Genomic DNA, 26,550 nt, shown 5'->3' with positions numbered 1-26,550 from the left:
ATTGGGTGCTGAAGGCTGCGGCCCTGCGGAGGCTCCAGAGACCCCGTCTCTGCTCTTTGTTAGCCCTGGGGTCCCTGTGGAGGAAAAGGGGATGCGGAGGTGCAAGAGCAGCCCCGGTGCTGGGAGAGAAACCAAAGCTGCTGCACTGCGAGGAACAGCTCCCAGCCAAAGGAAGGCAACGCTGAAAGGAGGCTGTCGCGAAGCGGAGCTGCAGGAGGAGGTTTGCAGCGAGCTGAGGTCTCCCAAAACAACAGGGAAAAGAGAAAGCCTTGAGGCAACAAGAGCTCCCCCAGGCCTGTGCCAGCAGCAGGCTCCAGTCTGTCCATCACAGCGCAACACAACAGGGTCCTTGGCGTCAGTGCTTCCCCCTGCGGGCAGAGGCTGGGGTGAGGCTCTTCTGAGAGAGCAAAGGAGGAAAGGAAAGGGGGGAGCTCCGACAGCACCAGCACGGCCAGGCCTGAGGGTCCATGGGGGTCTGACGGCAGCCCCAGCGGTCCCAGGGATGAGGTTACGCAGCAGTCTCACGGAGCAGATGCGGGGTTTATCCTCCTGGAGCCCCAGCTCCATGGACCTCCAAGAGCGACCGCTTGGCACCGAGGGATGGAGCTGGGGCAGGGGCACAGGGGCTGAGGTGGAAGCTCCTCGGTTCCCCTCGCACGCCCGATCGCACGCCCGGGGGCAAAACACTGGGGAAGGAGAGCTTTGGGTTAACTGTTTAATACACTTGTGCACGTGTGCGTATAGCAAAGAGGCAACTGTGAATTCATAAGGCTACTGAGACACCGGCGGGCCCTGGGGAGAACCGGGCCCTCCCCCCCAGCTGCTCGTTCTGTCCGTTTCACACGCAAAACCCACACAGAGGAGGGGAAACGGCCTCGTTCGCTGCCAGCCAGAGCATGGAAACCCAGGAGCAAGTCCAGGAGCCTGCCCCTTCCCGACCCGGAGGAGGGAGGGAGGGAGAATCAGTGCTGGGAAATGCTTCGTTTCTCCCTGCTTGGCTCGGTTCCTTTCACTCCATGTGAGAGCGCTGCTGCATCCAGATGTTCCCGCTGGGCCAGGGCAGATCCAGGCACCCCCTTTTCCTGAGGTGCATGAGGTTTTTGGGGAGCTGCAGCCTGCCCATGCCAAGGTCTCCCAGTGAGAGGGTCGATCAGTTGAGCTCCATATATTAGTTACTCACGCACACGCAGGGTGGGTCGTTCTCGGTTTCACCTATGGCTGCCCTGCATGTATTTATATATCATATATATATATATAAAATCTTAAAAACCCTCCAAAAAACCTAAGCTAGGAAATCTCAGGTCCCCTCAGGGCCTCTCCTGCCCATCCCAAGACCTGGAGAGGGGCATCAGATGGAGTCTATGGAAGCACTGACGTTGCCCTCCCTCGCCCTACCTGTGCTGGCGCACAGCAGGCTCAGTCAGCGCCCCGGCTGCCTCCCTCAGTCCCGCTCTGCCCCAAGGCTCCTATGCTCAGTTCTCCCAAGCTCTCGGGTGCAGGATCCGGGCTCTGTGTTGGCTTTCCCAAGTTCAGGCATTCCTCAGCTGGAGCCACCACGTCCGAGCTGTCCCGAGGGGGGTCCTTCAGGGGCTCGCCCAGGTCGGTGTCCGCCCGGGGCACGTGGGCACACAGGTCCTGCACCTTCTTGTTGAGGTCGTTGCGCTCGGTCTGTAGAGCTCGGCACAGCTTCTCCAGGCGCTGGATTTTCACCTGCAGCCCCTCTAACTCTTTGTCCCGCAGGGTTTTCTGCAAAGAGAGCAGCGGCTCAGGCTCCTTCAAGCACAAAGGCAGAGCTGAAACCCCAGGGGGAGCCCAAGGGAGGCGAAATACTCGTGACGGAGCCAACGTTTGGCATCCAAAGAACCTAGGACCACGGAATCAATGAGGTTGGAAACGCCCTTTAAGATCATCAAATCCAACCGATGAACCCCAGCACTGCCAAGACCACACCAAACCTGATGCTGCCATCACGGCTGCTTTCTTCCTGTGCTCCCAGAGGCCAACTGCTGCAGAGACTGAGCTCTTCCACCCACCTCTGCACTAACCACGGGCCAGAGGGCTCCCAGCACCGCGGGCAGGGCACAGGCCAGCCGGAGCCTCCTCACCTCTTCAGCCATCTCCAGCAGCGCCTTGTTGCTGCTCTCCCAGCGAGAGCGGTACATCGTGGTCTCCTTCTCCAGCTTCTTGATCTTCTTCGTCATCTACAGGTGATGAAAAGGGGACAAGTAAGGCACGGGCAGAGCGCTGCGCTCTGTGACATCCCACACGGGCACCCAGGATCCCAGTGTGAGCCTTGGGCCTGGGAAACGTCTCCCCGTCTCCTGCAGCCAGCTCCAAGCACTGAGCAGCAACCAACAGCGCAGGGGACAGGGCTGTGCTGCTCGTCCCTGCTGCAAAGCTGGCAGCGACCTCGTGGCTGATTTTAGCACCAGCAATCCCACAGCAGAGAGCGGCAGCTCTGCAGCTCCGGGTAGCACCAAGATGTAAGCAGGGAGCCTGGCCGGGAGCAGACGCGGTACTCACCTTCTCCATCTCCTGCTTAAACGTGGTGAACACTTCACTGCTTTTGGAAAGGGTGTTCTGGAATTCTTCAAACTTCTCCGTGTAGAGAGCCAGCTGTGGGGAGAGGCAGGGTTACAGCCAGCACAGGGCCCGTGGCTGCCAGCAACTGAGCTGGGGTCTCCTGACTGGACTTTGTGACAAACTGGGAGCTGGAGCTGCTCTGCCAGCGGCAGGGAGCAGGGAATGTGGGAGAACTCTTTCCTAGGGAAGGATCCTGGGACTGAGGGGTGCCACAAACACCCCCTGGCCTTGGCAAGAGGCTGGGTCTGATGCAGTGATCCCAGCACTGCTCCCAGCGCTGGGAAAAGCCAGAAGGCTGAACTGCTGCAGGAATTCTCTGCTCACACCACGCCAACACAGGCTCCCCAACACCAAACCCAGCAGCACTCCTACTCCTGCCCCTGTGCTTCCCACATGAGGGAACTCTGGGTGGTTTCCTGCTTAGGGAGAAAGGAAAAAGACCCCAAACCAACAATGAGGCTGAGCACAGAGTCCAGGTACCTCCCACCTCATCAATCAGGTAACATCTCACCTGCTGCTTGAGATGGGTCTCCTGTTGCTTCATCAGCTCACACATCCTCTGGGATTCCACAGCTTCCTTCAGCAGCTGAGGAAGAGCAAAAGCAGTTACCTGGCTGCTGCATGGCCTGCAGACAGGAGCGGGCTTGGAGGCACTGGAAAAGCAGAGCAGGGCTCCAGCCCCACTCCGGAATCCTCTGGGGGGATTAGTCCTTGCTGGGCGTGCAGGAGGCCTGGGATGGCCTGATCCCAACTGGGCTCTGCACCAGGGATCCCACAGGGACAAACCACCCCAGAGGGACAAGGCCAAAAGCATTCACAACCATGAGAGAGCTGCTCTAAGACTTACAAAGTCCTTCTCCCGCTGGTGTCTCTCCTCTGCCTCCTTTAGCATTTCCTGTGCCTGCTGGAGCTTGGCATCCACCAGCTGCTGCTGCAGGTCCTTGTGTTTGAACACCTTATCGATGTGCTGCCAAGGGAACGGCACCACCCGGTCACCAACACACCCAGCCCAGGCCTTGCTGCCCAGGCAGCAACCCCAGAGCCCCCTTCTCCCCTCTGGCAGCAGCAGAGCCCCCCCCCCATGGAGCCCAGCCCCACATCTCCCACCTCCTCCCGCAGCTCATACTGCTCGATGAGCTTCTTGAGCCTCTCTGCCAGCTCCATGTTCTCCTGGCGCAGCTTGGAGTTCCTCTCGTTGTGCTGCTCCATCTGGAGCTGGATGTCGTTCAGCGTCACCTGGAAGTGGGATGTCACCTCCTTCCGCTTCTCCTCCTCCTCCCGTGCACGCTGGACACCTTCCTCCTGCGGGAGGAGGGCAGGGACGCATCAGCCTCTGTGCCTGAGCCCAAACTTGGGATGCTCAGAGCTCCCCCGGCCTCCCACCATTGCTTCCATCAATGAGGAAGTCACTTTGGGCCTTTCCCCAGTGACACACCCTGAAATAACACCTGGGCACCGCAGGCAGGGATGGTTTAAGAGCAGAACCAAAGCTCTGCCCTGGCTCTGGGTGAAGGGAAACGTGCCAGAGCGGCTGATCCAAGGGCTGAGGTGAAGCAGCAGCCAGGAGACACCTGCCTTGAGGGTGCGGTTGTGCCTCTGGAGCTCGCGGCACAGGCTCTCCAGCTTGCTGCGGGCCAGGATGGCTTTGCTGTGCTCACTCTGCAGGTGGTCCTTCTCCTGCACCAGCTGCGTCTGCTTCTTCTGCAAGATCTTCATCTGCTTCTGGGAGTTCCGGTGCTCCTCCAGCTGCGACAGGGGAGCAAAGGGCACAGATGCAGCCAGACAGAGCAGAGCATCCCAAGGAGGGACACGGGGATCACCGAAACGCTCCCTGTGCTCTGAGAGGAGCAGATCTGCTCCTGTCCTTGCTTAGGCTTCTGCAAACAGCGCTGCCTGCCCGGACCCAGCACCATCATTCCTCTACTGCTTGGATCTCCGGCAGTGCAGGGATCCCAGGTCACGCACTGCAAAGCTGCACGCGTGCTCCTGGACTGCTCCTTGCACAATCAAGACAAACCCCAAGTATCTACAAGCATCTTCTGCCTCCTCACGGCTGCAGCGTCCTCGCCCAGCCCCAGAGCCTGGAACGAAGCAGCACTCACCAGCTCAGCGTATTTCTTGCACAGGGCTGCAAGTTTCTCCTCTGGCGTGCTCAGGGTGTTCAGGGTCTGCATCAGCAAAGTGATCTCTTTGCCTGGAGGGAGACATGTGATTAAAACAACAGCACTCACACAGCAGCCTGGCTCCTGAGAGCAGAGAGACAAACCAGGCCTCACAGCCCTGCCCTGGCCAGAGCTACATCTCCAGAGCCTTCTCAGGCCTCTGCCCCACGGATTTCAGCTGAGCTGGGGAGAGACCTGGTTTTCCAAGTGGGAAACCAGCACTGGGCTGGCTACAGAGGGTTGTATCCAGGAGAGACCACCACAGACCTGTGAGGCTGCAGCAGCACCCAGGAGCAGTCAGTGCCTTTGCAGCACTCAGTACATGTCCTTACACAGGATCACAGACTGGTTTGGGTTGGAAAGAACCTTAAGCTCATCCAGTTCCAACCCCCCTGCCATGGGCAGGGACACCTCACACTAAACCAGGTCACCCAAGGCTCTGTCCAGCCTGGCCTTGAACACCACCAGGGATGGAGCGTTCACAACCTCCCTGATGCAGAATGCTGCAGCATTCCCAAGTGCTCCTGAGGGCAACTGAAGCCGTGTAAAGTCCATGACCCACTGAAGCTCTCGGGCCGGGAGCATCACCAGAGCAGGGAACCTCTTACCCAGGCCTTTGGCTTTCTTCTTCTCCTGCGCCTTCTTTTGATCCCGCTCCCCACACTCCTCCCCAGGCCGGAACTCTTCGGTCCCTTTGGGGCTCTCCTTCTCCCCGTTCATCTCGGGGCCGCCCGGCTCCTGGTCCCCGTTCCTCGGGGACTCGCTGAGGCCCTTCTCAGGCTCCTCAGGCTCCGGGGGCTCACTCTGGCCCCCGTCCTCCCCCGGCGCCTCCTGCCTGGCATCCACGCAGTACGTGTTCAGGATGTCCTCGAGCTGCCTGCTCAGCTCCTCGGAGACGTCGCGCACAGCGGGCCGGGAGGACTTGGTGTCCTCTTGTGCCAGAGGAGCTGTGGGAGATGGAACACAAAGCATGAGATTCCCCTCCATTACAGAGCCCCTCTGGGCTCTATAAGCACAGGGCAAAGGGAAGGGTTCCGGAGCACCCCATGGCACCGAGGGGTTGAACTTCAGCAACATGGAATGATTTGGGTTGGAAAGGACCTTAAAGCTCATCCGGCTCCAACCCCTGCCATGGGCAGGGACCCCTTCCACTAGAGCAGCTTGCTCCAAGCCCCTGTGTCCAACCTGGCCTTGAGCACTGCCAGGGATGGGGCAGCCACAGCTTCTCTGGGCACCCTGTGCCAGCGTCTCAGCACCCTCACAGAGAACAACTTCTCCCTTATCTCCAACCTGAACTTTCCCTGTTTCAATCTGAACCCATCACCCCTTGTGCCATCGCTCCAGTCCCTGATGAAGAGCCCCTCTCCAGCATCCTTGTAGCCCCCCTCAGACAGTGGAAGCTGCTCTGAGGTCCCCCCATGCAGCTCCTCCTCTCCAGGCTGCACATAAGCTGCTTTGTTCCGCTGCGTCCCAGCCAGCTGCCCTGACAACGCTGGGGCACCCCCACAGCCACTGCTTCGATCAGGAAGCACGACCAAGCCCCTGGTATCTGTCAGGAGCAGGAACTCCCCTTCCTCCCCACCACCCGTGAGGGAACGCAGGTTGTGTTTGAGCCTTCCCTCCCAGAAACCCCTTCCCAATATCCCCAAAGCCAGGTGTTTTCTGTGACAATAGATCTGGAGGCTGGGTCAGCCTCCTCCTTATGTATAAGAGCAGCTGCACTGCCTCTTGTCCCCAGCTGCACGGGCTTTGGGGAAGAGCAGCCAGGAGGCACTAAAGCCTCTCCAGATGAGCCTCACAGCAGCCGGTTACCAAAGGAACCCTGTTTGCTACCCAGGAGCCATCACAGTACAATGGCAGGGTTGCTTTGAACCACTTGATTAACGTGAACAGAATCAAGCCTGGCCCAGCCCTGGGGCCTCCCCACCTTCGGGGGGTGCCGTAGCCTCCGGTGCATCGCCCTCCTCCAGCACCAGAGCGCTGCTCATCCTGGGGGAGCTGGGAGGCCGTGGGGCTGCTTTGGTCTCACCGCCTTGGTTCTTCATCGTGAGCTTCCTCCTGGCTCAGCCTGGAAAAGCCTGAAGGAAGGGAAAGAGAAGCAGGGGCCGTTTGTGAGCAGCAACGCTTTGATTTGAGGAGCCATCCGCCAGGGCTTGCTCTCGGCAGCGGCTGCCACCCACGGCTCTTGTGCTGAGGAAGCATCCTTGTGTTTCAGTGTCCCCCTTCCCAGGACCAGCTCCTGCGTTAAGGATAACTCCTTTTCCACCCAAGGAAAGCTGAAACCGCCTCTTCTAGAGCGAGGCAGCACCTCCGGATGCGCACACAGCGCAAAGCCTTCCTCATGCGCTGGGCACAACCTCCCCTCCATGCCCCCTGCGTTTTACCCTTGCATTCCAACCCCAGAGCAGCCTCCGCTGACAGGGACCGGGGCAGCAGAGAGCTCAGCACCTCCGCCCCGAGCGGAGCCCGGAGGGCAGGAACGGCTCCCGGGGCGCAGGGCACAGCCCCGCTCCGTAGCGGTTCCGCGGCGAGGGGGTGAGGGGGGTGGGGGGAACCGCACACGTGTCCGCTCCCGCCTCCCGCTCCGGCCCCGCTTTTCCCTCTGCCGGGGGCTGACACCGGGCCCCGGCGATGCTCGGACCCGGCCTCGCTCCCTCGGTGCCCCCCTCAGCACCCCCTGCCCTTGGCACTGACACCGCGGGACCGGCCGAGACACCCCCCCCCCAATCAGTCCCGTACCTCATTAACCCCTGTGCCCACCCCCCCCGGGCAGGGCCCGGCCCCACCGCCCCCCCCCCGTTAACATCGCCCACGAGCCCCCCAGCCCCGCGCTGACGTCACGCACGCACCCCCGTGGCGTCACCGCCAGCGCTCTGACGCACGGCTCCGCTCTCTCCTCAGCCAATCAGCGCGCAGAGCCCGGCGGCACCGCGGTGCACCGGAGGGGAAGGGTGTGTGGTGGGGGTGGTGGGGAGGGGGGGGTGGGGGAGGGAGCGGCCGCTCCCCGGTACCGGTGCCCGGTGCCGCCGCCCCCCGCCGGGCTCCGCGCTGAAGGAAGCGGCTCCGGCCCGGGCCTCCCACCGGCCGCGCAACGCGCAAGCGCCGAGCCGCGCCGCCGCCCAATCAGCGGCGACGGAGTGCGGGGCATGCCGGGAGAACGGCGAACTACAACTCCCGGCGTGCTTTGCGCGTGACCTTGGCTGCCCTACGGACTACGATTCCCAGCATGCCCCTCGCTTCCCTTCCCTTGCGCCTACAGCTCCCAGAGTGCCCCGCGGCGGGCCCGCACGGGCGCAGTTCGCCGGTCAAAGCCTCGTCCCGCGGGGCTGGGGCCGGTCAATGCGGGCCGGGGGAAGCGATGGAAGAGGGTGAGGAGGCGCCAGGGGCTCGCCCAGTGCGGGAGGGAGCCGCGGAGCAGGAGCCAGAGCGCTCGGGTCCTGTTGCTCCTGCCCCGCGGTGCTCCCGTTACGTAAATCACAGCACTTGCGTAGGCAGCAGTAGCGCTGCAGCCCAATCCCATCAACGGTCACGTCTGTGTGCTATAGAAAACACAGCGATGTGCCTTGGTTTGGTCGAATACACACGATGTACCAGCGAGCAGGAGGCACAGCTGGGACCTGGAAGTACCACCCCCTGCCCCCTTCTTCCTCCCCCATCCTCTTTCCCTCCCTCCCCCCACCCCCCCCCCCTTCATCCAGAAGAAAAACCCACGACTCAAACCGTGTTTCTCATGGAAAAAAAAATAGATTTCACGTAAAGCTGAAGGTGGGCTCTCACCGTGGCCACAGGCCCGGGGCTGGAGGCATCAGCAGAAATGCAAACACAGCCTCTGCTTCCCCCTCCCCTCCTCACAGTTATCAGCTTTAGGGGTCTTGTTGCTTCTTTTCTCTCCTTTGTGAATGGTACAAGTAGTTCTTCAAGAAACAGATCACCAAAATACAACAGCTCTATGCCAAGGGAAGGAGCCTTCCCCCAAAAAACTCTTCCCCGGAGTGGGAGAACTTCCCATTTCTCTGTCCATGTACAGTGTATTGCAGGGGACCATGGCCCAGGTGCGAGAGGACTGTCCGCTGAAGGAAGGGCGCAGAAAGGCCAGGGCTAAACTTTGCTCTTGGCAAATTAGAGTCTTTAATAAAGAGTAACATGTGCAAAAAAAAAAAGGAAAAAATAAATCATTAAATAGCTCAACCCAGGGCTTGCAGAATTACCGCTGTCAGAACGCTTACTGCTACTTGTGTTCTTACCCGACCCATCGCTGCCATCTCAATTAAGTACCCGAGTTAAGAAGTGACATTTGGGAAGAGATCACCACAAAGGGGAAAAAAAATAACCCAAACCCAGAGGTGCAATTGCCACCTCCGTGTCCTTCCTCCACCCAGATGCCTGCTTTAAAGACATGGATGCAGCAGCAAAAAGAAAAAGAAGTGTAAGAACATCCCCTTCTCTCCGTCCCGGCAAAGCACTGGTTTAGTTGGTTGAAGGAAGAATTGCTTCCTAAAAGGTGGAGTGGGTGCTTGGCCTCCCGTGTGCAAGAAAGGGATGGGATGATCAGCTGCTCTCGGTTGCTTTCCAGCAAGTTTGTGGTGTTCTGTTCCCTGCCCCGGGCACATTATAGCTGGAAACCTTCCATGGGGGCTTCGGACTGCTGGAAGATGAACTGCTGCTGGTTCTCATCTACCTGGGGAGCCAAAGCAGAGTCATCCTCTACTCCAAAGTAGTGCTCAATCAGGTCAAAGGCCTTCTGGTAGATCTCTTGGTTCTCATGGCTCTGTAGGAACTCTATCTTATCCAAACCTTGGAGGGAAAGAGAAATGGAATGTGATGAAATGAGGGGATCCTGATATTTGCAACCCCACATCCATCCTCCACCCTTCCCCTGTTCACTGCAAGACCTCAGTCTGCATCACATTTGGGGCTGGCGAGCAGCACCGACATATAAAGCTATTCCAGAGCTGCTTGTGGCTTTCCTATCAGGCAGCATTCATGTCTCTTCAATAGCCTGTTTCACTGACACAGCTAAAGCAGCTGCACCCCCAGCTCTGCTGGGGACAAGCCCACATCTCAGTGAGGTTAAACCAAGTGGCACAAGCAGGTTGGTAGTTGCTGGGGGTATGGAGGGGAAGGAAGCAGCGCTTGCCCTAGTAGCCTCCAGTGGAAGGGCAGCAGCAGCTTTCCCTGTCCTAATTAAACCCACCAAATTAAGTTGCTCCAGGGAAAAGTGAAGCCTCTCTGGATTTCCATGGAACATCCACCGTTATAACTGGGTCCTGTTAGAGCAATTTTAGACCTAGAAGTGTCACTTTTTACTTAGCTCAGCTCGTTTCTGATTAATCCTGCTACAAGCCACAATTATCAGCTCGGCTGCAGGTCTAGGAAGCATAGACCAGAAGTAGGATAGTTTTTACTTCCAAGTATTTTGTCCTATGCCCAAATCCTAAGAGTCTAAACACACCACTGGGACAAATCTTGGCTAGTCTGGGGTACACTAAATCCTTTAGCACAGCAGAAAAGCAACAACAGAACTAACAGACACAGTTGTGTTGTTCAAAGCCAACAGCACCAAGGCCACAACCTACCATAGGCCTCCTCAATCAGACTGCAGTATGGGTTGATGCCTGTCCCACTCTGGTTGGCTTCCTGCTCTCCAAGCCTCAGGATGTTCTCCAGTCCGTTCAAGGCCACCTGGACAATCTTGGAGTCCATGACAGTCAGCAGGTCACAAAGAGGCTTGATACAACCCAAGTTTACCAAGTATCTGAAGAGAGAGCACCGGCAACACACACTGCTCAGGATGTGGAATTCAATCTGTCATCAGGTTTGGACATTTAGCCTGGCCTGAGCTCTCTGAAGAGGGAGGGGGAAGCAGATTGGATTTCCTTCTCCTGATTCTGAAGGAAGCTGCAATTCCCAGCTCAGGGCACGATCCAGCTCCAGCTCTGCCTCAGGTACCCTCCCAGAGGTTCTCCACATCACCCCCTTGTCCTTGTCTCACGGTTCCCACAAAGACAAAGCTTCCATACACTAACAGCTGCCCCCAAGAGGAGCCCCAGGGAATACCTGATCTGCTCAGGGGTTCCTCCTGACGTCGCGTTGGTGATAGCCCACGCTGCCTCCTTCCTCGTGCGGAATTCGGCTTTCTGCAAGATCTCTATCAGGACTGGGAAGATGTTTGCATCTATGACTGCCTGGGGAGAGAGCAACGAGAAGGGTTTGAGTTGGCAACGTGACAGAAACCTCCACCTCCATCTGTCAATGCAAAAGATCTTTCCAAGCTGTGCTCTTCAGCAATTCCTCAGCCAAATCCTATTAATGCAAGACGGTCGATCCCACAACCAGCCCACAGCAGACAACCCCTATTACTGCAGCAATACTGGAGCAGTGCTCCCATCACTCATCTGCCTTTATGTAGGGCACGAAAAGGATAAATTACAACTCAACAAGCTCCAGCTTTTCAAAGGGGTACCTCTAACAGAGCAGGGAAATGCAGGGGCTGTATCTGCTCCTGCTCCAGTGATCCAACCTGTGGCACTCATTTCAGCCCAGTCTTTGTTGGTACCATTAAAAGCTTTTCTTAGCTCCGTTGGCAGATGGCTGGGAGCAGCAAATTTGCACATTACTGCAGAATGAGAGATGTGAACAAACCCAGCCTCTGACTGCCAGGGAAAAAAAGCTGAGAACCCTTAATGCTGAGCTCGGAATTGAGGTTCACTGCAGGCAGGCTGGAGAAGACCCTACCTGTATCTGCGCTCTGTTTCCTGCTGTGATGTTGGATATAGTCCAGCAGGCTTCTTTCCTGATTGATTCCTTGGGACTACTTAATAAGTGAAGGAGACAAGGCAGGGCTGAACAGTTCAGAATCACCTTTGGAGAAAGAAAGCAGAAGTGAGATCAGCAGTGTCAGGTCCAGAGCTGGGCACAAAATGAAGCAGGCACTCCAACAGCTGCTGCAGAGGAGGATGAGCCTCAGCAGGAAGAACCTCCCTGTTCCGTGGGAGACAGGCACTTCCCTCACCTGGGTCTGGATGTCATCCCCCGTCACGATGTTACCCACTGCTCGCAGAGCTGGAGAGGCCACTTTGTAGTCGTTGTGCCTGCAGGAGAAACGGCACAAGGACAAAGCCAAGTCTATCAGATCACACACAGGCAGAAGATTCTCTCCCCAGCAACCCATCTGCATTGTCTGCTTACAATCCCTCCCCCTAGCACACGGTAATACTGACACTGAAAACAAAGTCACAGAGCAGCGATTTTCATCCTAACTCCATCATCTTCAGATGGCTCAATTACAGACCTCACCTCTTACAGACCTCACCTCTTACATACCCCCCCTTCCTGACCAAAAGATGTTAACCCAATGAGAACACCCAGAATATTTCAGGAGAATTTTGGAAGCAACTGTCTCCCAGCTCTGAAGCTGTTAGAGGCTCATTCCAGTATTTTATCTAAGTTCCCATATAGGTATCAGAGCAACAAAGCCAAGGTGATTTTTGGTAGACACTCTTTTTGCCACCTGTGGATCTGCCTAGGAACTAGGCTTCCATAAGCATGTTTGAAGGTTGAGAGCACAAGATACACTGCTGTCCTCTCTCACACGTTAGAAGCACCATTCCAACCTCTCTTTAGCAAGTTTATCCCAGCACATCGGAGGAACCCAGCTTCTCTCAGAAAGAAAAGACAGGAAACTACAGCTCTCAACCTGCTTCAGGCCCTCCTATGTCATCACTGCTCTGAAGTCAGCTACAGCACCCACTACCTGGATCCTATGCACACAAGAGGTGTGAAGGGTGCTCTGATGGGCTTTGACATGAACCTTTGACTCAGGCACACGCTTCCCAGTCTCACTGGGCTGAAGCAGCAAGACAAGGTACTCACATTAAGAGCTCCACCAGTCGCCGACACACTCCCGAGTCAATAACTGCTTGGATTTTCTCATTGGGACCATCTGATAGGTAGGAAAGAGCCCAGCAGGCATCTGCCAGCAGGTCAGAGTCACTGTTGAACAACAACCGGGACAACACTGGCAGGCAGGGAGACACCTACAACAACAGCCACCACCCCAGATTAGTCACGCTGTGGCCAGGACCACCACCTTTGCATGCAAAGCACCACGTGGTTGTGCTGACTGGCAAGATAACAAGTCTTGGATGTCCACTGTTTCCTCCCCTAGAGTCAGCAGCTTCCTTGTTGGTTCACACACCTTATAATCAGGGTCTGAAGTTACTTCAGCAGCGTTATTGCTAAAGTGAAATTACATCCCTTCCTCTAGGACCAAGTCTGGACTCCTGGGATAAGTGCTACTGTGCAGGCTACCATTTGGAAGCTCCTTACACATCTTGGGGAAGAGCACTGCTCCAGTTCTTATTCTTGATAACCCCGAACAGCTCCGTATTCAGAGCAGCAACCACCAACAGCTCCACCTCTGAGTACTTTGATCATTTATAAGTGATTTGATATGACACTCCATTGAGATTTCATCCCAAGGTGAGGGATGGAATCTGAACAGTGTCAGCTCTCAGGCTTTGAGGGTGAAAACATTGATCTGAATGGTTTTCTTCTACCAAAGAAGGATGAGACAACTGAAAAGCCAGCAGCACACCAGGAAAGGGGGAGAGGAAAGCTCCCACCGCTCCAGGAGTCCTGTTTTGTAGCATTTAAAGGTCTCAGAATCAAGTTTTCAGTCACAATTTGAGTGAAGTCTCAACATTCCAGTGTTGATTAAAAAGGTTTAGGGAAGCCTACAGCATAGGCTGCCTCACAGGGAAACCCGTGCCTGCCCCTTCCTTGAGGGGTCCAGCTGATGGGCTGCCACTGGAGCTCGGCAGAAAATGAATGGGTACATAAGCACCTGCTGAGCAGGAAAATGAGTCTCAGCAGGGAGAACCTCACCCTGTTCCCCCCCCCAGAGTGACTTAGAGAAGTCCAGCAGTCAAAAAGAATTGAGACAACCATGGACCCTGGGTGTCTCCCCATCACCCCTCTGCCAACAAGGCTTTTCCTCTCACCTTATCAAATTCAGGAGGTGGACTCTTTCCTCTGCACAAGTTTGACAAGGCCCAGACAGCATTTCGTGTCATTGTCAACCTGGTGGACTTCGTAAGGAGCCTAAAGAGACAAGTAGCAGGAATTATCATCCTTGATGTGGAAGCCAGCAAGGGAATCAAGGGGAAAAGAACCAGTATGATTTTAAGGAAGTCGAACCACTATTCCACTTGCTGCAGCTCAAGCCATGCTGTGTGCCTCCTGAGCCTCTCCATAAGCAAGAAGAGAAGTGACATGCAACTACTTCTTAGGATAAAGAGCTTTTATTGCTACCACCACCAAGGGATGTGGGTCAAGAAGGCAAGTTCCACATTAGAGAAGTCACAGAAGGAAGGGCAAGTTAGTTGAATTGCAGTTCCAAGTTCAAATTCAGCCCAGGCAGCCGCTCACACCCTGTCTGAGGTCAGACGGTCCTCACTAGAGGACACGAACTGCTGTCACTCCACTCTAATGAGGACAGCAAGTCCTGTGGGCTGAGGACTTGTCAGCAGTCACTGCTGCCAGGTGACTGACAGAAGTAGCAGTGTAACAATCCATTTGTGCTAAAGCAGCAGTTTGCCAAGGCCAGGATAAAGATTCATTCTTTCCAGAGCAGTGAAAGCACGTGTCTGACAGACAGCCCTGGCTCTGGTGGGCACGCACCATGCTCAGGAGCTGCAGAGGGGAGGTGGGTACAAAGACCTGCTCCCTCTCGTCAGCCCTAGATAGAGGAACCCACTTGGACAAGCCCCTGAAATCCACAGTGTAAGCACAAAGAGCAGGCATCTGGAGGGGGACACAGTGAGCACTGTGACTCCAGAAAGACAAGCACACTGCACAGCACCAGCTTCAGACTGAGCACAGTGTAAAGGTTTGTGAGAAGGCATGTTAGCTACCAAGTCCCACTCGGTATCAGATACTTGTCTGAACTGCTGGTTTAACTGGTACCAATGGTTTGATTCCCAGCAATCACCACCATGAATTGCTAGGGAATCTATTCACCCAGCGCAAATATGGCTCTGCTGTAGGGCACTGGGACATCAGGAACTGGATTGGCAAGTATTCATGGCTACTCACATTAATAAGGGAGGAAGAATAGCGCAGTTAAGGACATAATCTCTACACAGAGAGCTGTCTCCAGCAATGTTCCCCAATGCCCAGACAGCCTGAAAGGAAACAGCAACAGTTTTAGGATTCACACAGTTTCTGAACAGAGGAAGAAGAGGGCAGTGTGCTAAGAGAGCATTTCCCTGTCATTCCAGGCAAGCTGGAACCGAAGCCAGTTGTTAGACACTGGCCACACAGCTTTACCACCACATTTTCGTCACAGGCAACCCCACTGTGGTTCTCTCCCTAACCCCACAGTAAGAAGTGAACCTTACCTGTTCTTGAACATCCTCAAAGTCAGAGTTTAGCAGCTCTATGAATATAGGAACTGCCCCAGCTTCAATTACTATTTTTGTTTGTTGGGAAGTTCCTGATGCAATATTCGTCAGTGCCCACGCTGCTTCGAACTGGAACAAGCAAAGAAGTGACAAGAGGATGACTAAAATAATCCTGATTTAGCAAAATATTTGCCAGCAAGTTGTGGCTATCATTCTTTTGACTTCTATTAAAAAGGTTGTGAGAGAAAAACCATATCCCAACAGCTCCATATTTGAAGGAAAGGATTTTAATTTCCTGAGCACTAAAGAGCCACATCTGCTAAATGCCTTCTTGGAGGCTCTAAGGATAGATAGGAGAGCGGGAGGCAGAAGACATCACCAGTCACACCTCATCTTTTCACCCATACAACCATCTTCCAGCAAGAAAGGTGCAGACACACAGTGCACAAACACACCTGGAGCAGATCACTTCCATCCCTCTGCCCCATGGCAGCATCAGCTCTACCTAACCCCTTTCTAACAGACTCTTCACCTGTTCTTAACAGCCTCCAATAAAGGCTTCTCCTCACCCAATTTCTTCCTACACACACATGTTCCATGACTCCACCAACTCCCAGCAAAGACAGGGAGGCCAAATTCCCTTCTGCTGTGGCTCAACTATGGTATTTTTGCCAGCATTCTTCCAAGAATTTAATTCAGAGCCATTTATTTCATTTCTTGCCTAAGCATTACAGGCTCCCTTTGCCTTCTCCCATGCATCACAGAACCTGCACCTTTCAGGTTCAAGACACCACTTTTCCCTGATAGCCCCTGTGGGCTCAGGTTGCTGAGCTGTGAAGGTTCCACAGCTCCATGCCCCGATGATTCCCCAGCAGCATCTCCTTTACCTGTAGTGTGCAGTTCTCACTCCTCTTCAGGAATTCCACAAATCTGTCCACCACTCCTTGAGTGTTTATCACTTCATCTATTGGAGGATTTGGCTCTGAAACAGCAGAACAGTGTCAAAAGAGCACGCAGGTCTACCAGGGGATGAGCTGTCAATGAACTGAATGATCCCAACTGGTACCAAACCCAGCAGGGCAACTCTCCACAAACACTTTCTGTGTAATTCATACAACCAGAAATCATTACAATGTAAAGGATTCTAGCTTTCTTCCCCCCAGGCTCAAAGCTACGAAGCTTCTGTCCAGCAATATACAAGCACAAATGCTTGTAGAAGACAGGTTACAGCAGAGCTGATGGCAGGAAGGAGTTACTTTTACCTTTGGAGAGTAACTTCCTGAATTTCTGAGTGGTTGCTAGCTGTAGGTCGGGGTCATCTGAGAAAAGCATCTCTACCATCTCTCTTGTGATCACTCCCTCCTGAAAGCATGCAAAGGAGACAGAACAAGGGTTCCATTTCACACTAAGGCATCACAGTCCTTGACAGCCTACCATGATTTTGGGCTTAGCCAGTAATCCAAAGATACAAATTTGAGATCTCAGCACATTATTTACTTCCTGACAGACTCTTCCAGTTCACTAGAGTGATATTTGCAACGTTCTCAAAAGTGAGAAAGCAAAAACCTCTCAAGGTTGTCAGCTCTCTGCTGTCCCCACTGTTAAATCTACCCACAGGCATGATCACAATAAGGCACCTACCCCACATGTGGTGGAACTGACGTAGGGATCCACAAGGAGACTATCGAACATGGAGGCATCCTCATTGATCAGTTCCACATTTCTTCTTTTAAAGAGCTGGGGAGGACCAAAACACAGGAGGCATTATTAGAAAGCAATGATGTATAGTCTTCATAACTAGACATTCTTGTTCCTCAAACAAGATACTGTCAGCTAGGCTGAGCCCAACCTGAACAGAGAAGCAGTCATTAACAGCTCTGCCCTCTGAAGCCTAGTTTGGCACCAAACCCCGGTAATAAAACATGCCAAGTCTTGCCCTCAGACACTGGTCTGCAAGTGCAGAATTGGACTTAACAAGTGAGGGAAACCAGGGAGAAGGCAGCTGGTAGGTGATGCACTGACAGAGCAAACAGTCTGAGCCACACAGCACCTCTTAGGTTCATAGACCTCCAAGGCAAAAAGAAAACCACAGCTCCAAATTACTACGTGCAGCCCATACTCCCACTTGTGCTTCCTGCTTCAGGGAAACAGTCCCATTCACCAACTAATCCAAACACCCCTTTACCAACAAGGATCTGTGAGCAAAAACCTCCAATACCCCAAGGAAAAAAAGTGCTTGGAAAGCTCTGGATACGAGCTGTGTGCTCTGCACCGGGTACGAAGAGAAAGAGAAAAGCAAGATGTTGGTTAGAACAGGAAAAATAAGAGGACTGCCAACGAACCTTAATGCACAGATCCTTGAAGATTCCAGTTAGGCAGCAGCACAATCCTGGGTGTGTTAAGGCTGTACACAAGCTACTCAAGGTGACAGTTACCTGTTGCTCTCGTTTCTGTTTGCGCAGTTGAATCCCTTCCTCTTCTCTTCGGCGCCGCATTTCCTCGGGGTTTAGGGCTTTGTTCTTGTAACTCTTCATTCGATAGTTGTCCTTGGCAGGGCTCGCCATGGTCTCTGGGAGGAGAAGACACCGCCTGCCTCAGCTCTCTGCTTCGTTAACCCACACAGCCTTGCTGACAAGGTAGCCCGGGCACGTGAAGCAGCACGGAATAGCCAGATCAGACTTAGGATGTGATCCCAACCTTAGCTCATGTCATAGGCTGCTATGGAAAGAGGGTTAGGAAGTTTCTAGGAAGCATAATCCATAGGTTCCAAAAGGAGCCCAGACCCAATTGGATAGCATCAGGCTATCACCCACGTGAAAGGCTCCCACACAAACGGCTTCACTGTCCTCAGGGGATGCACAACTAAATTCCACTTTGGTTTTAAGCAGAAATTCCTTCCCTTGTGTCATCATGGCCTAAACCACACCTTGACTTTCTGCCCCAGACACGCAGCAAAAAGCCAAGAGGACCCCCAGGCAAACTGTGGCCTTGATGCTATAACAATGGTAGCAGACCTTGCAGAGAGCAGGGCTGCACGTCATGTACAGGCCATGTCTGTCCCACCAGGTACTGCCAGGGCTCAGTACCTGACCTACTTATTTTGCTGGTTCCTATCTGCCTCACACAGCCCTTCTTGGTGAGTGTAAATGTGCCTCCCAGTCAGGGAAGTGACACTCCACTATTTGGCACAGGGAAAGAAAGGCAAGCAGGGCCAAGGAGAAACCCGAGGACAGAGGGGTATCAACTCCCCAGCTGCATCCAGCTGTAATCCACTGCTCTGCCCGTGTCAACTCCTTCTTGCACCTCTCCAGACTCTCCCTTTCTCCCATTTACAGTTACTTGCTTAATGTCCATGCCTTTCTCAGGACAGGAGAGGAGCGATCACGATACACAACATCAGAGTGCAAATCAACCCCGAGACCAACTTCCTCTCCTCCAGAACTCTGCTGGTCACCAATATCTGCTTCCATCCAACTGCTGAGGGCAGGTGGAAGAAGTGCCCTATGAAGGTTTGCAGTGCTACCTCCTTCCCCTCCTCTTTCCAGCTTCAGGCACTCCTCAGCCACGTTGCTTACAGAAAGCTTCAGTCTGACTTATCAACTGCCTCCAGCCCTTCTGGAGCTGCTCCAAGGTCAGCTGGAGATGGTTCAGACCTTACTGCCCTCCTGCTAGGAACGCTGTGAGAAGACACACACACACACACACACACATATATATAGAACACACAAACAGCCAAGGGTTCAGTGCCAGGGGAAGAGGAAACTGGGAAAATTCATGTTTTGACAGGAGAGGAGACAAAATCCTTTCAGCTCTAGGATTCCCCCAAACCACCTAAAAAGGCAGCAAGCACTGTGGGGAAAAGGCAAGCGACTTCACAGCATCTTATTAGGAGGGAATTCTCTTCCCAAAACAGCAAGAGGAAAGGCCTCTGAAAAGCAAGAGATAAAAACCCCAAACTCCAAGTTCCTCTGGTCAGTTCCACTGTAAGAGATGCAGGTCCCTGGCACACAGCACTGACCCTGTCCACAGTTAGAGTCTTCATCAGTAACTTGCTTAGGGGACAGTGAGTGGCCAGAGGCTGTAAGAAAGAGGGAGTCCATCAGGCTGAGCACCACTGAAGAAGCACAGAGCCTCAAAACCGACCATAGGGGTGAAGTAACCAAGTTACAGGAGGTCCTGCAAGATCTGGAGCCTTACAGAAATCTACCTTTTGTCCCTTCCCTAAATACCCCATTTTATAGGGCCTGTCCTCCATAAAACCAAGGCAAGAAACCTGCTGATGCCATACTCAACAGTGCACTCTACCTCGCAGCAGCCTCACTGTGAGGCCTGCATTAAACCATTCATCTTCCCCCCGAGTTTACCTCTCACAAGTCAGGATTTCAGAGGCCTGTTCCTAAAGGTATTTGGCAGCACTTTCTTTACATGGCAAAGAGCAGACTGAAGATCATAGGAACTATGCAACCACTCTTACTTGTCTATCCCTTTTCTCAGCAGCATTGTATGGCAAGATTGGTCTTGGGTGACATGGTTCAGTGTGCAGTGTCCCTGCCCATGGCAGGGGGTTGGAATGGGATGATCTTAAGGTCCTTTGCAACCCAAACTATTCTATGATTCTAAGATTGAAGAATTAATTATTAACTGAAAATCAGCTAATTCAGAACATAGAAAAGGCTTTTAAAACCGCTACAGGCTTTAGGGGGGCTCTATCTGATCTGACAGTAGCAAGGTGTGGCACCTGCACAGAGATGTGCATTCACAAGATCTATTTAAGTACCAGTGTTACCTCAGTGCAGCCCCATTGCTGCCCCAACGCCAATGGCTCATCAGCCACACAAAAGAGTGAGAGTTCCTGGCTTCCTTCTGAGGATTACAGCAGAATCCCAAACAAAGTCAAATTTGTTCCCTCCCTTTGGAAAGCTGAAGGCTCCAATTCAAAGGTAGTTTTGAAGACAAGGAGGAGGGAAAAGTGCTTAAAGGAGTTAATGCCATATGCTGGATTACCAAGCAGTTAGTCATATAAATAGCAAAGCAACACATGACAGCTCAGCTGCCTCCCAGCTTGCACAACCACTGGGCTGAGCACACCCCAACATGCTGGGAGGTCTCAGAGCACTCTCCTCACCTTGCAGTTTAAGGCTCTGGATTTCCCTGTTATACTAAAGGGAAACCCCTACTGGAATATCATGAATATGGCATTAGAAAAGGAAAACCATCAGGAATTAGGACAGGGTTAGAATGAGGCACTTTCACCACCAGGGTTAACAGTCAGTTCAGGCCCTCCAGTTCCAGGCCCTTGCTCATGCTTCAACTCCTTCCCGCTGCAAGAGGCAGCCTTGTGTTCCTAGGAACCTGGTTTCCTCCACATTCTGCATTCCTCAGATTACCCTGGACCCAAAGTACAACCTCTACCTGTTCCCTTTCCACTGGTCAGTTAGAAGTGACTACTGCAAGTCCCTCTGAAGCATCCATGCTTCCTCAGCAGGTTACTGCCATTCTTGAGCACTGGCTACAGAGGGGCTCAGTGTGCCCCACCACCCTCACCTCAACCTCTTCCATCCAATTCACCTTTCTTGGGCAGAATGAAAACCTGCAGAGGTAAAAGCTTGTTGAAAAGGTGTTTAAAAACCTGAGCCTGCAGAGCTTTCCCCCAGCTCCTTCTGTAAATCAGAGCTCCACAAAAGAGTTTTCACACTGTTTCCGAATACCAAGAACTCTCGAGAGCCTGCTGTCTGCACCAAAACCTCCCAGAGGTCACACCAGAAAACAACTTCAGACTTGCAAGATTGACTCCATTTAAAATAGTGTTCTTAGAGCCTGGACAAAACATTACTTCTCTAGGAATTCCCTGGCCTCAGGCAATTGAGCAGGTCTAAGGGTTATGAGCCTGCACATAGAAAGAGTGATTTCTGCCTCCTGAACATGGAACACGAGATAACCCTGGCTCTGCAGGACAGGTTCTGAGCCCCAGTTGTACATCTGATGACTTGCTTTAACAAAGCACAGCCGGGTAAAGCTTTGCTCAGGCACCAGGCAGATGGAAGGCTCCATAAACACCCACTGCTCCTGGCTCAGAGGGACTCCTCTGCCCTGGGGAAAGAGCAGCAATTGGGAAGCTTGGGGCCCGTGGACTGAGTGTCAGAGGCATTACCTTTTAGCTCTCAGCTCTGTGAGTGGCTCTGCACGGGGACAAGCACAAGGGGAGTGTGTAATTCAGTTCACTGACAGCTGAGGAAGCCCCTGCTGCCACAAACAAGGACTGAGACTAAAGCAGCAGCACGAGTGTAGCTGCAGCTCCATCATCCCGAGTCAGAGAGACAAGGCAAGTGTCAGCCAAGGAACTCTGCTCACTGTTAACCACTGGCTGCAATGATCTGCTGGGGCCACTTCAGAGTACAAAGCAATCTGTGCTAAACACAGATGTAAACCAAACAGCAACGCCTTCCAGGGCTGCCGAGCATCAAGGAGCTAAAACACAGCTTTGTAACTTCCAAAAGAAGCCTGTTAGCTCCATCCTCACTACTAAAAGTGCACCTGAAACCACTCAACTTCCTTAGCGTCCCCAGAGAGAATGGTTACCTGAGGGGGGGGTTTAAAGCCATGATCAGTGCAATGCCTCCCAGCACACAGCCCATGTTTAGTACAGAGTCCCCACACCAACAACTGCTGAATGCTAACCACCTCTGGAATCACCCCTGCTCACTGGCACAGCATGAGCCTGAGAAGTCCTTGACTGGGGTAAACAACTGACACCACTGGTGTGTTATCAGCCTTGTTCTCAGGCTAAAGTCAAAACCACAGCGCTGCCACAGCTACTAAGAAGGAGAAAAATGCCTGCTACAGCTGAAGCCAGGACACAGGCTCATCCTTATGTACTGAAGGATGAGAAGGTATTTACCACTTAAAGGGAAGGAAAACCAGTGTGAAAGTTTGGCTTTGGAGGCTCAGCAGAGCCCTCAAAGCCTGTGCAAAAGCCGGCATGAGCTCCAGCAGCTCAGTCACAAACTGGAATTCCAGGGTCATCACTAAGACTGTAATAGCTTCTTGATGTTACTGGATCAGAAACAAATCCCTGCTCCTTTCCAGAGGATGCTCTTCCCAGTTCTCTGCATTACAGAGAGCATTTACTCCAAACACTTCCTCAGCTGCTGCTAAAAGACTTTGAGCTGAGTCACTGCAGGTCTAAATCAGGACTCGAGCTGCTGAGTCAGATTGAAGTGACAAGGCAGAGAAACAGTTACACTGACACATCTGACAAGGCCTTTTTTAAGGCAAACCCCCTTTTCCCAAAGGCAATCTTTGCATCTGGTACAGTTCTGGTGCTGGGCATGAGACACATACCCACAGCACAGCCTCACCAGTCAGGAAGGCAGCAGCTCTGCATTGAGAGGGGAGAAGAAATGAACCCCATCAGCACCCACATTTCCACTGAGTACATTTCAAAGCTTCCCAGCTGGGGCAGATCCTCCAAAGGCTCCTTCCAAGCTGAGTTTCCCTGTGATGGTATAAACTGGGACAGCTACAATTAAACCCCATCTAAATGGGACAAGCAGTAGCAAAACACATCCGGCAAACTACTAAGTTTCATTTGGCAAACGTTACTGACTCTGTCCTTTGGGTTTCTCCTACCCTTCCATACACTTACCTGGAAACCCAGAGGAACCTCCCATCTCCTGCCTCCCTGCTTGACCAGGCTCAGAGCTAAATACATATTCCTACAGGACCCCTCCTAAACTCAGATGTGCAATGCATTTTACAGCACTCCATGGATGTGTCTTCAGTCAGTTCTTAAGAGCTCAAGCACCTACTTTACAACACAGCAGAAAGGTTCCTCCTTATGGATACGGACTTAATGTCTCTGGAGAGTTCTCTTCGAGAAGAAGCATGTCCAGGACAACTTTGTGATTTCAACTGAAAGCACGGAAGGAAGCCCAAGTAATCCATGCTACCGAAGTACAGGCTAAACGAAGCTGGGTGTAATAAATACCTAAAAGTAGCTGAATTACTTGTACAGTATAAACAGACAGCTCTGAACTGCTACCAGAAATGAGCCAAGAACAGATTCCCCTATTGAACATGCCACTGATAATGTGGAGTGAATTAAAACGCCCTTCACTTGCTCAGAAGGCCACAGAGGGGAAAGGAAGCTACACACTTGTGCTGACAGGAGACCAACTACACAAGAAGTCCCGTCAAACAAGCAGCAATTCAAGGCTTTTCCCTTACAGCCCTGGAATTACCCCAGCTGCTGGAAAAGTGGCCAAGTTCTGTCATCCCATCACTCACGCTGCTATGTTTGCTCTGCTGCTCTTCTGTTGGAGGGTTTATTACACAGAAGCACAGGCAGAGGCAGTTCTCTTTCAGAGTGGTCTTAACCCCAGGCTGCCACCAGCCCTGCGGGCCCTGCTGTACCAGGGGATAAGCCCTGTTTGGCTGCTGGGGCAGCAGCCACCACTGGCTCCCTCCCCTCTGCTTCAGCTCCCCAGAGCCAGTGATGTGATATCACTGCTGGAATGTGCAGCAGTGCCATGGATGTGGCCGGGGAGGGGGAAGGGAAAGGCAAAAATCCTCTCTGGGGAAAAACAACAGCCCCACAGCACGCTTGTCCTTCCCGATGGTCAAAGACCAGGATTCCTTCCGGGCTGTCTGTGTCAAAGAACTCACCTGTACATGGGATGGTTTGTGCTGGATGGGACCTTAAAGCTCACCCAGCTCCACCCACCTGCACAGGCAGGGACACCTTCCACTGGAGCAGCTTGCTCCACCCCCTGTGTCCAACCTGGCCTTGAACACTGCCAGGGATGGGGCAGCCACAGCTTCTCTGGGCACCCTGTGCCAGCGCCTCAGCACCCTCACAGGGAAGAGCTCCTGCCTTACATCTATCCTAAGTGATTAATTTCAACTCTGCCTCCTCCTGATCTTTACACCTCCAATATCTGAGGTTTGGGGCTTCAAGTCCTCTTCCACACAATTGATGTATTCTGAGACATTCAGATTTCCTGAAGAGTGAGTGGGCTCCCAAGTACAACAGCGTCACCCAAGGCCAGGGAGTCCTTTGTTACAGTTCTTTAAGCAGGGATTAGCTCTTCAACTAAGTCAACTCAAACTCGACCCACAAGAGTTATACGAGGTTAAAACCGACCAGAGATGATTAGAGGGCTATCAAGTTCCAGCAAAAGCTCATCCTTCCCAACATGTGCTTTGCTCCAGAAACAACCACCACTGATTTGCAAAGCAAATCCGAGTTCAGCTGGACCCTGCCAGCACAACAGCTTAAAGCTGAGAGGCTGCAGGAATTCGTACTTTCACTATTACATTCCTTTAATGATCGAGCTCCCCTTTACAAAGTTCATATTTGCTCTCCTGAACACAGCAAACAGAGCCAAAAGAGCCAAACAACTCCCTCAATCCATCAGCCACGAAGGTTTTGTGAAGCACAGAGCATCACACACTGCTCCACAGGCTGAGGAGCACTGCAAAGGCAGCCAGACGTGCCATTTGCATAGCAAACGAAGAACAGACCCAGCAGCGTGCCTAAGAACGCAGGCAAGACCAACACCACGACTGCTCACAGCCACCACGCACCCTCAGCCTGCACCCCGCAAGGAGTAACAGGGCTGAGCTGCCACCCTTTAGCCCTGTTAGGCAAAAGCAATGCCTTGATTCCTTTAAACGATGAACTATTTGAATGTAACTGCCTCACTGCAAGGAGTTCTCAATCCCTGCTTCAAGCAACGATGGGGAAGGATGGGGAGCTCCTCTGCATGAACTCCTCAGCTCCAGATAACAGCAGCAGCTTTCAGGCACTCACACTCCCCCCCAGGCCCTTGTGCTACCTCAAGGTTTCACATCTCAAGCTATGGATTCAGTTTTAAAAGCTGCCATGGATGGGAGGCGCTGCAGCCACGGCACACGCAGGCTTGTGGCCACTCACCTGGCCTGGAACATCCCAGGATGAAGGTGGAGGGAGAGCTCCCGATGGAACCATAGAATGGTTTGCGATGAAAAAGCTCATCCAGTTCCAGCCCCCTGCCACGGGCAGGGACACCTCACACCAGACCACGTCACCCCAAGGCTCTGCCCAGCCTGGCCTGGAACACTGCAGGATCCCACCCCAAAGGCCATTTTTAAGGCTTCTGAAGGGAAATCTGGTTCCAAGACAAGGTGAAAGGTGGTAAAACCTTAACCCCCCCTGAGGATCCTCACTCTGCTTTACAGAGAACACGCCTGCCACAGGCTTGGCCTTCCCACCCACTTCACCCATTCAAACCCTGCCTTACTACTTGAAGCCTCAAGGAAAAGGCACCTCCCTGAGCAGGGAGCTTCAGTTTCAGGCTGCATCCAAAGGAACAAGAAGAAGCTGCTGCTACTGAAGTGCCTTTTGAAGGGCAGCGCTCAGTTATGACTTATCTGTATCTCTCTGAGAGTGCTGTCTGCAGCCCTGTGTCCACTTTGGGGGCAACAGCACAAAGAGGGACCTGAAGCTGTTGGAGCGAGGCCAGAGGAGGCCATGGGGATGCTGCGAGGGCTGGAGCAGCTCTGCTCCGGAGCCAGGCTGAGAGAGCTGGGCTGGGTGAGCCTGGAGAAGAGAAGGCTCCTGAAGGGGAGACCTGAGAGCAGCTCCAGTGCCTGAAGGGGCTGCAGGAAACCTGGAGAGGGGCTTGGGACAAGGGATGTAGGGACAGGAATGGCTTTAAGCTGCCCTAAACTCTTACAGGCTCCAGAAGAGGCTCGCAGGGGACTGACAGCGCCACGGGCACTTCAGGCAGCACCAACCGCGGCAGCTCCTTCCCCCACCGCAGCCCTGACGCCCTTCTCCTCGGTGCCCGCAGCTCAAACAGCCCCCGTGCCCCAGCGCTGAACCCGCCGCTCCCTGAGCCCGAGCCGTTACCGCTCAGAGCGGCCAAGGACCCCCGGCACCCGCCCCGCGGCCCGGCTACCGGGCTGGGACCACCCCAGGGGCTCCGAGCGCCCTTCCCGGCGCAGGCCCCGCCGTGCCGGGATGACTCAGCAGCAGCAGCACCGGCGGCGGTCCGGCCCGCACTCCGCGCCCCGCCAGCCGGGCCCGCCGCCGCTGAGGGGACGCGGCCGGAGCCCCGGTGCGGGGTGCCGGGGGGCTCACAGGCCGCGCTGCCCGCGCTGCTCCGGCCGGTGCCGCGGCCGCTCCCGGCCCTTCCCGGTGCCCCCCAGCTCCGCTCCCCGAGCCCCGGCCGCTGCCCGCGCTCACCCATCGCGGCTCCTGCGACGGCGGCTCCCGAGCGGCGGCAGCCACAATATGGCGGCGCCGGCAGAGGGAGGGCGACGGGCACGGACGGCGGCCGCGGGGGGACAAACCTCCTTAGCGCGCGGACGGGGCGGGGCCGCTCCTTCCACCCGCTGCGTTCGGGCGGCCCCTAGCGGCC

General features: G+C 53.9%; 2 protein-coding genes across 4 annotated transcripts; both read right to left on the bottom strand.

Annotated features, from left to right (window-relative positions):
• Positions 1 to 841: 841 nt before the first annotated feature.
• TXLNA (taxilin alpha) lies at positions 842 to 7,707 on the bottom strand. Its single transcript, XM_061480180.1, has 11 exons — positions 7,595 to 7,707; positions 6,673 to 6,823; positions 5,354 to 5,692; positions 4,686 to 4,777; positions 4,159 to 4,329; positions 3,691 to 3,885; positions 3,431 to 3,550; positions 3,095 to 3,169; positions 2,524 to 2,616; positions 2,106 to 2,201; positions 842 to 1,746 (listed from the first exon to the last, which is right to left on the bottom strand). Exons 2-11 carry the CDS (start codon positions 6,788 to 6,790, stop codon positions 1,417 to 1,419), a joined length of 1,629 nt encoding a protein of 542 aa, XP_061336164.1. The 5' UTR covers positions 6,791 to 6,823; positions 7,595 to 7,707; the 3' UTR covers positions 842 to 1,416.
• A 1,137-nt stretch (positions 7,708 to 8,844) lies between these two features.
• KPNA6 (karyopherin subunit alpha 6) lies at positions 8,845 to 26,504 on the bottom strand. Of its 3 annotated transcripts, none has more exons than XM_061480339.1 (14): positions 26,376 to 26,504; positions 17,491 to 17,717; positions 16,790 to 16,885; positions 16,411 to 16,510; positions 16,036 to 16,130; positions 15,146 to 15,277; positions 14,841 to 14,929; positions 13,748 to 13,847; positions 12,618 to 12,781; positions 11,758 to 11,836; positions 11,481 to 11,606; positions 10,803 to 10,930; positions 10,322 to 10,500; positions 8,845 to 9,539 (listed from the first exon to the last, which is right to left on the bottom strand). In XM_061480339.1, exons 1-14 carry the CDS (start codon positions 26,377 to 26,379, stop codon positions 9,355 to 9,357), a joined length of 1,704 nt encoding a protein of 567 aa, XP_061336323.1. In that variant the 5' UTR covers positions 26,380 to 26,504; the 3' UTR covers positions 8,845 to 9,354. The 3 variants fall into 3 exon arrangements, with proteins under 3 accessions (XP_061336323.1, XP_061336324.1, XP_061336325.1); XM_061480340.1 differs by having other exon boundaries at positions 17,584 to 17,717; XM_061480341.1 differs by lacking the exon at positions 26,376 to 26,504 and adding an exon at positions 17,958 to 18,085 and having other exon boundaries at positions 17,584 to 17,717.
• Positions 26,505 to 26,550: the final 46 nt, after the last annotated feature.

This window comes from Pezoporus flaviventris, unplaced genomic scaffold (assembly GCF_033815535.1).
Source record: "Pezoporus flaviventris isolate CSIRO_AGI_PZ_B2104156 unplaced genomic scaffold, CSIRO_AGI_Pfla_v1 ptg000176l, whole genome shotgun sequence".
NCBI classification, from domain to species: Eukaryota; Metazoa; Chordata; class Aves; order Psittaciformes; family Psittacidae; genus Pezoporus; species Pezoporus flaviventris.
This window is presented reverse-complemented; position numbering and strand designations above follow the sequence as displayed.

What these genes read in the sequence shown, in the direction of transcription:
- TXLNA (XM_061480180.1), bottom strand. Translation starts at nt 6,790, where the DNA reads ATGAAGAACCAAGGCGGTGAGACCAAAGCAGCCCCACGGCCTCCCAGC. An exon ending in TTAAGCAGGAGATGGAGAAG is followed by an intron (nt 2,202 to 2,523) that starts GTGAGTACCGCG and finishes CATCACCTGTAG; the next exon opens with ATGACGAAGAAGATCAAGAA. An exon ending in TGCTGGAGATGGCTGAAGAG is followed by an intron (nt 1,747 to 2,105) that starts GTGAGGAGGCTC and finishes CTCTCTTTGCAG; the next exon opens with AAAACCCTGCGGGACAAAGA.
- KPNA6 (XM_061480341.1), bottom strand. Translation starts at nt 18,060, where the DNA reads ATGATGACACAAGGGAAGGAATTTCTGCTTAAAACCAAAGTGGAATTT. An exon ending in GTGAGAACTGCACACTACAG is followed by an intron (nt 15,278 to 16,035) that starts GTAAAGGAGATG and finishes TGCTTGTTCCAG; the next exon opens with TTCGAAGCAGCGTGGGCACT. An exon ending in GGGATGACATCCAGACCCAG is followed by an intron (nt 11,607 to 11,757) that starts GTGAGGGAAGTG and finishes CTTTCTCCAAAG; the next exon opens with GTGATTCTGAACTGTTCAGC.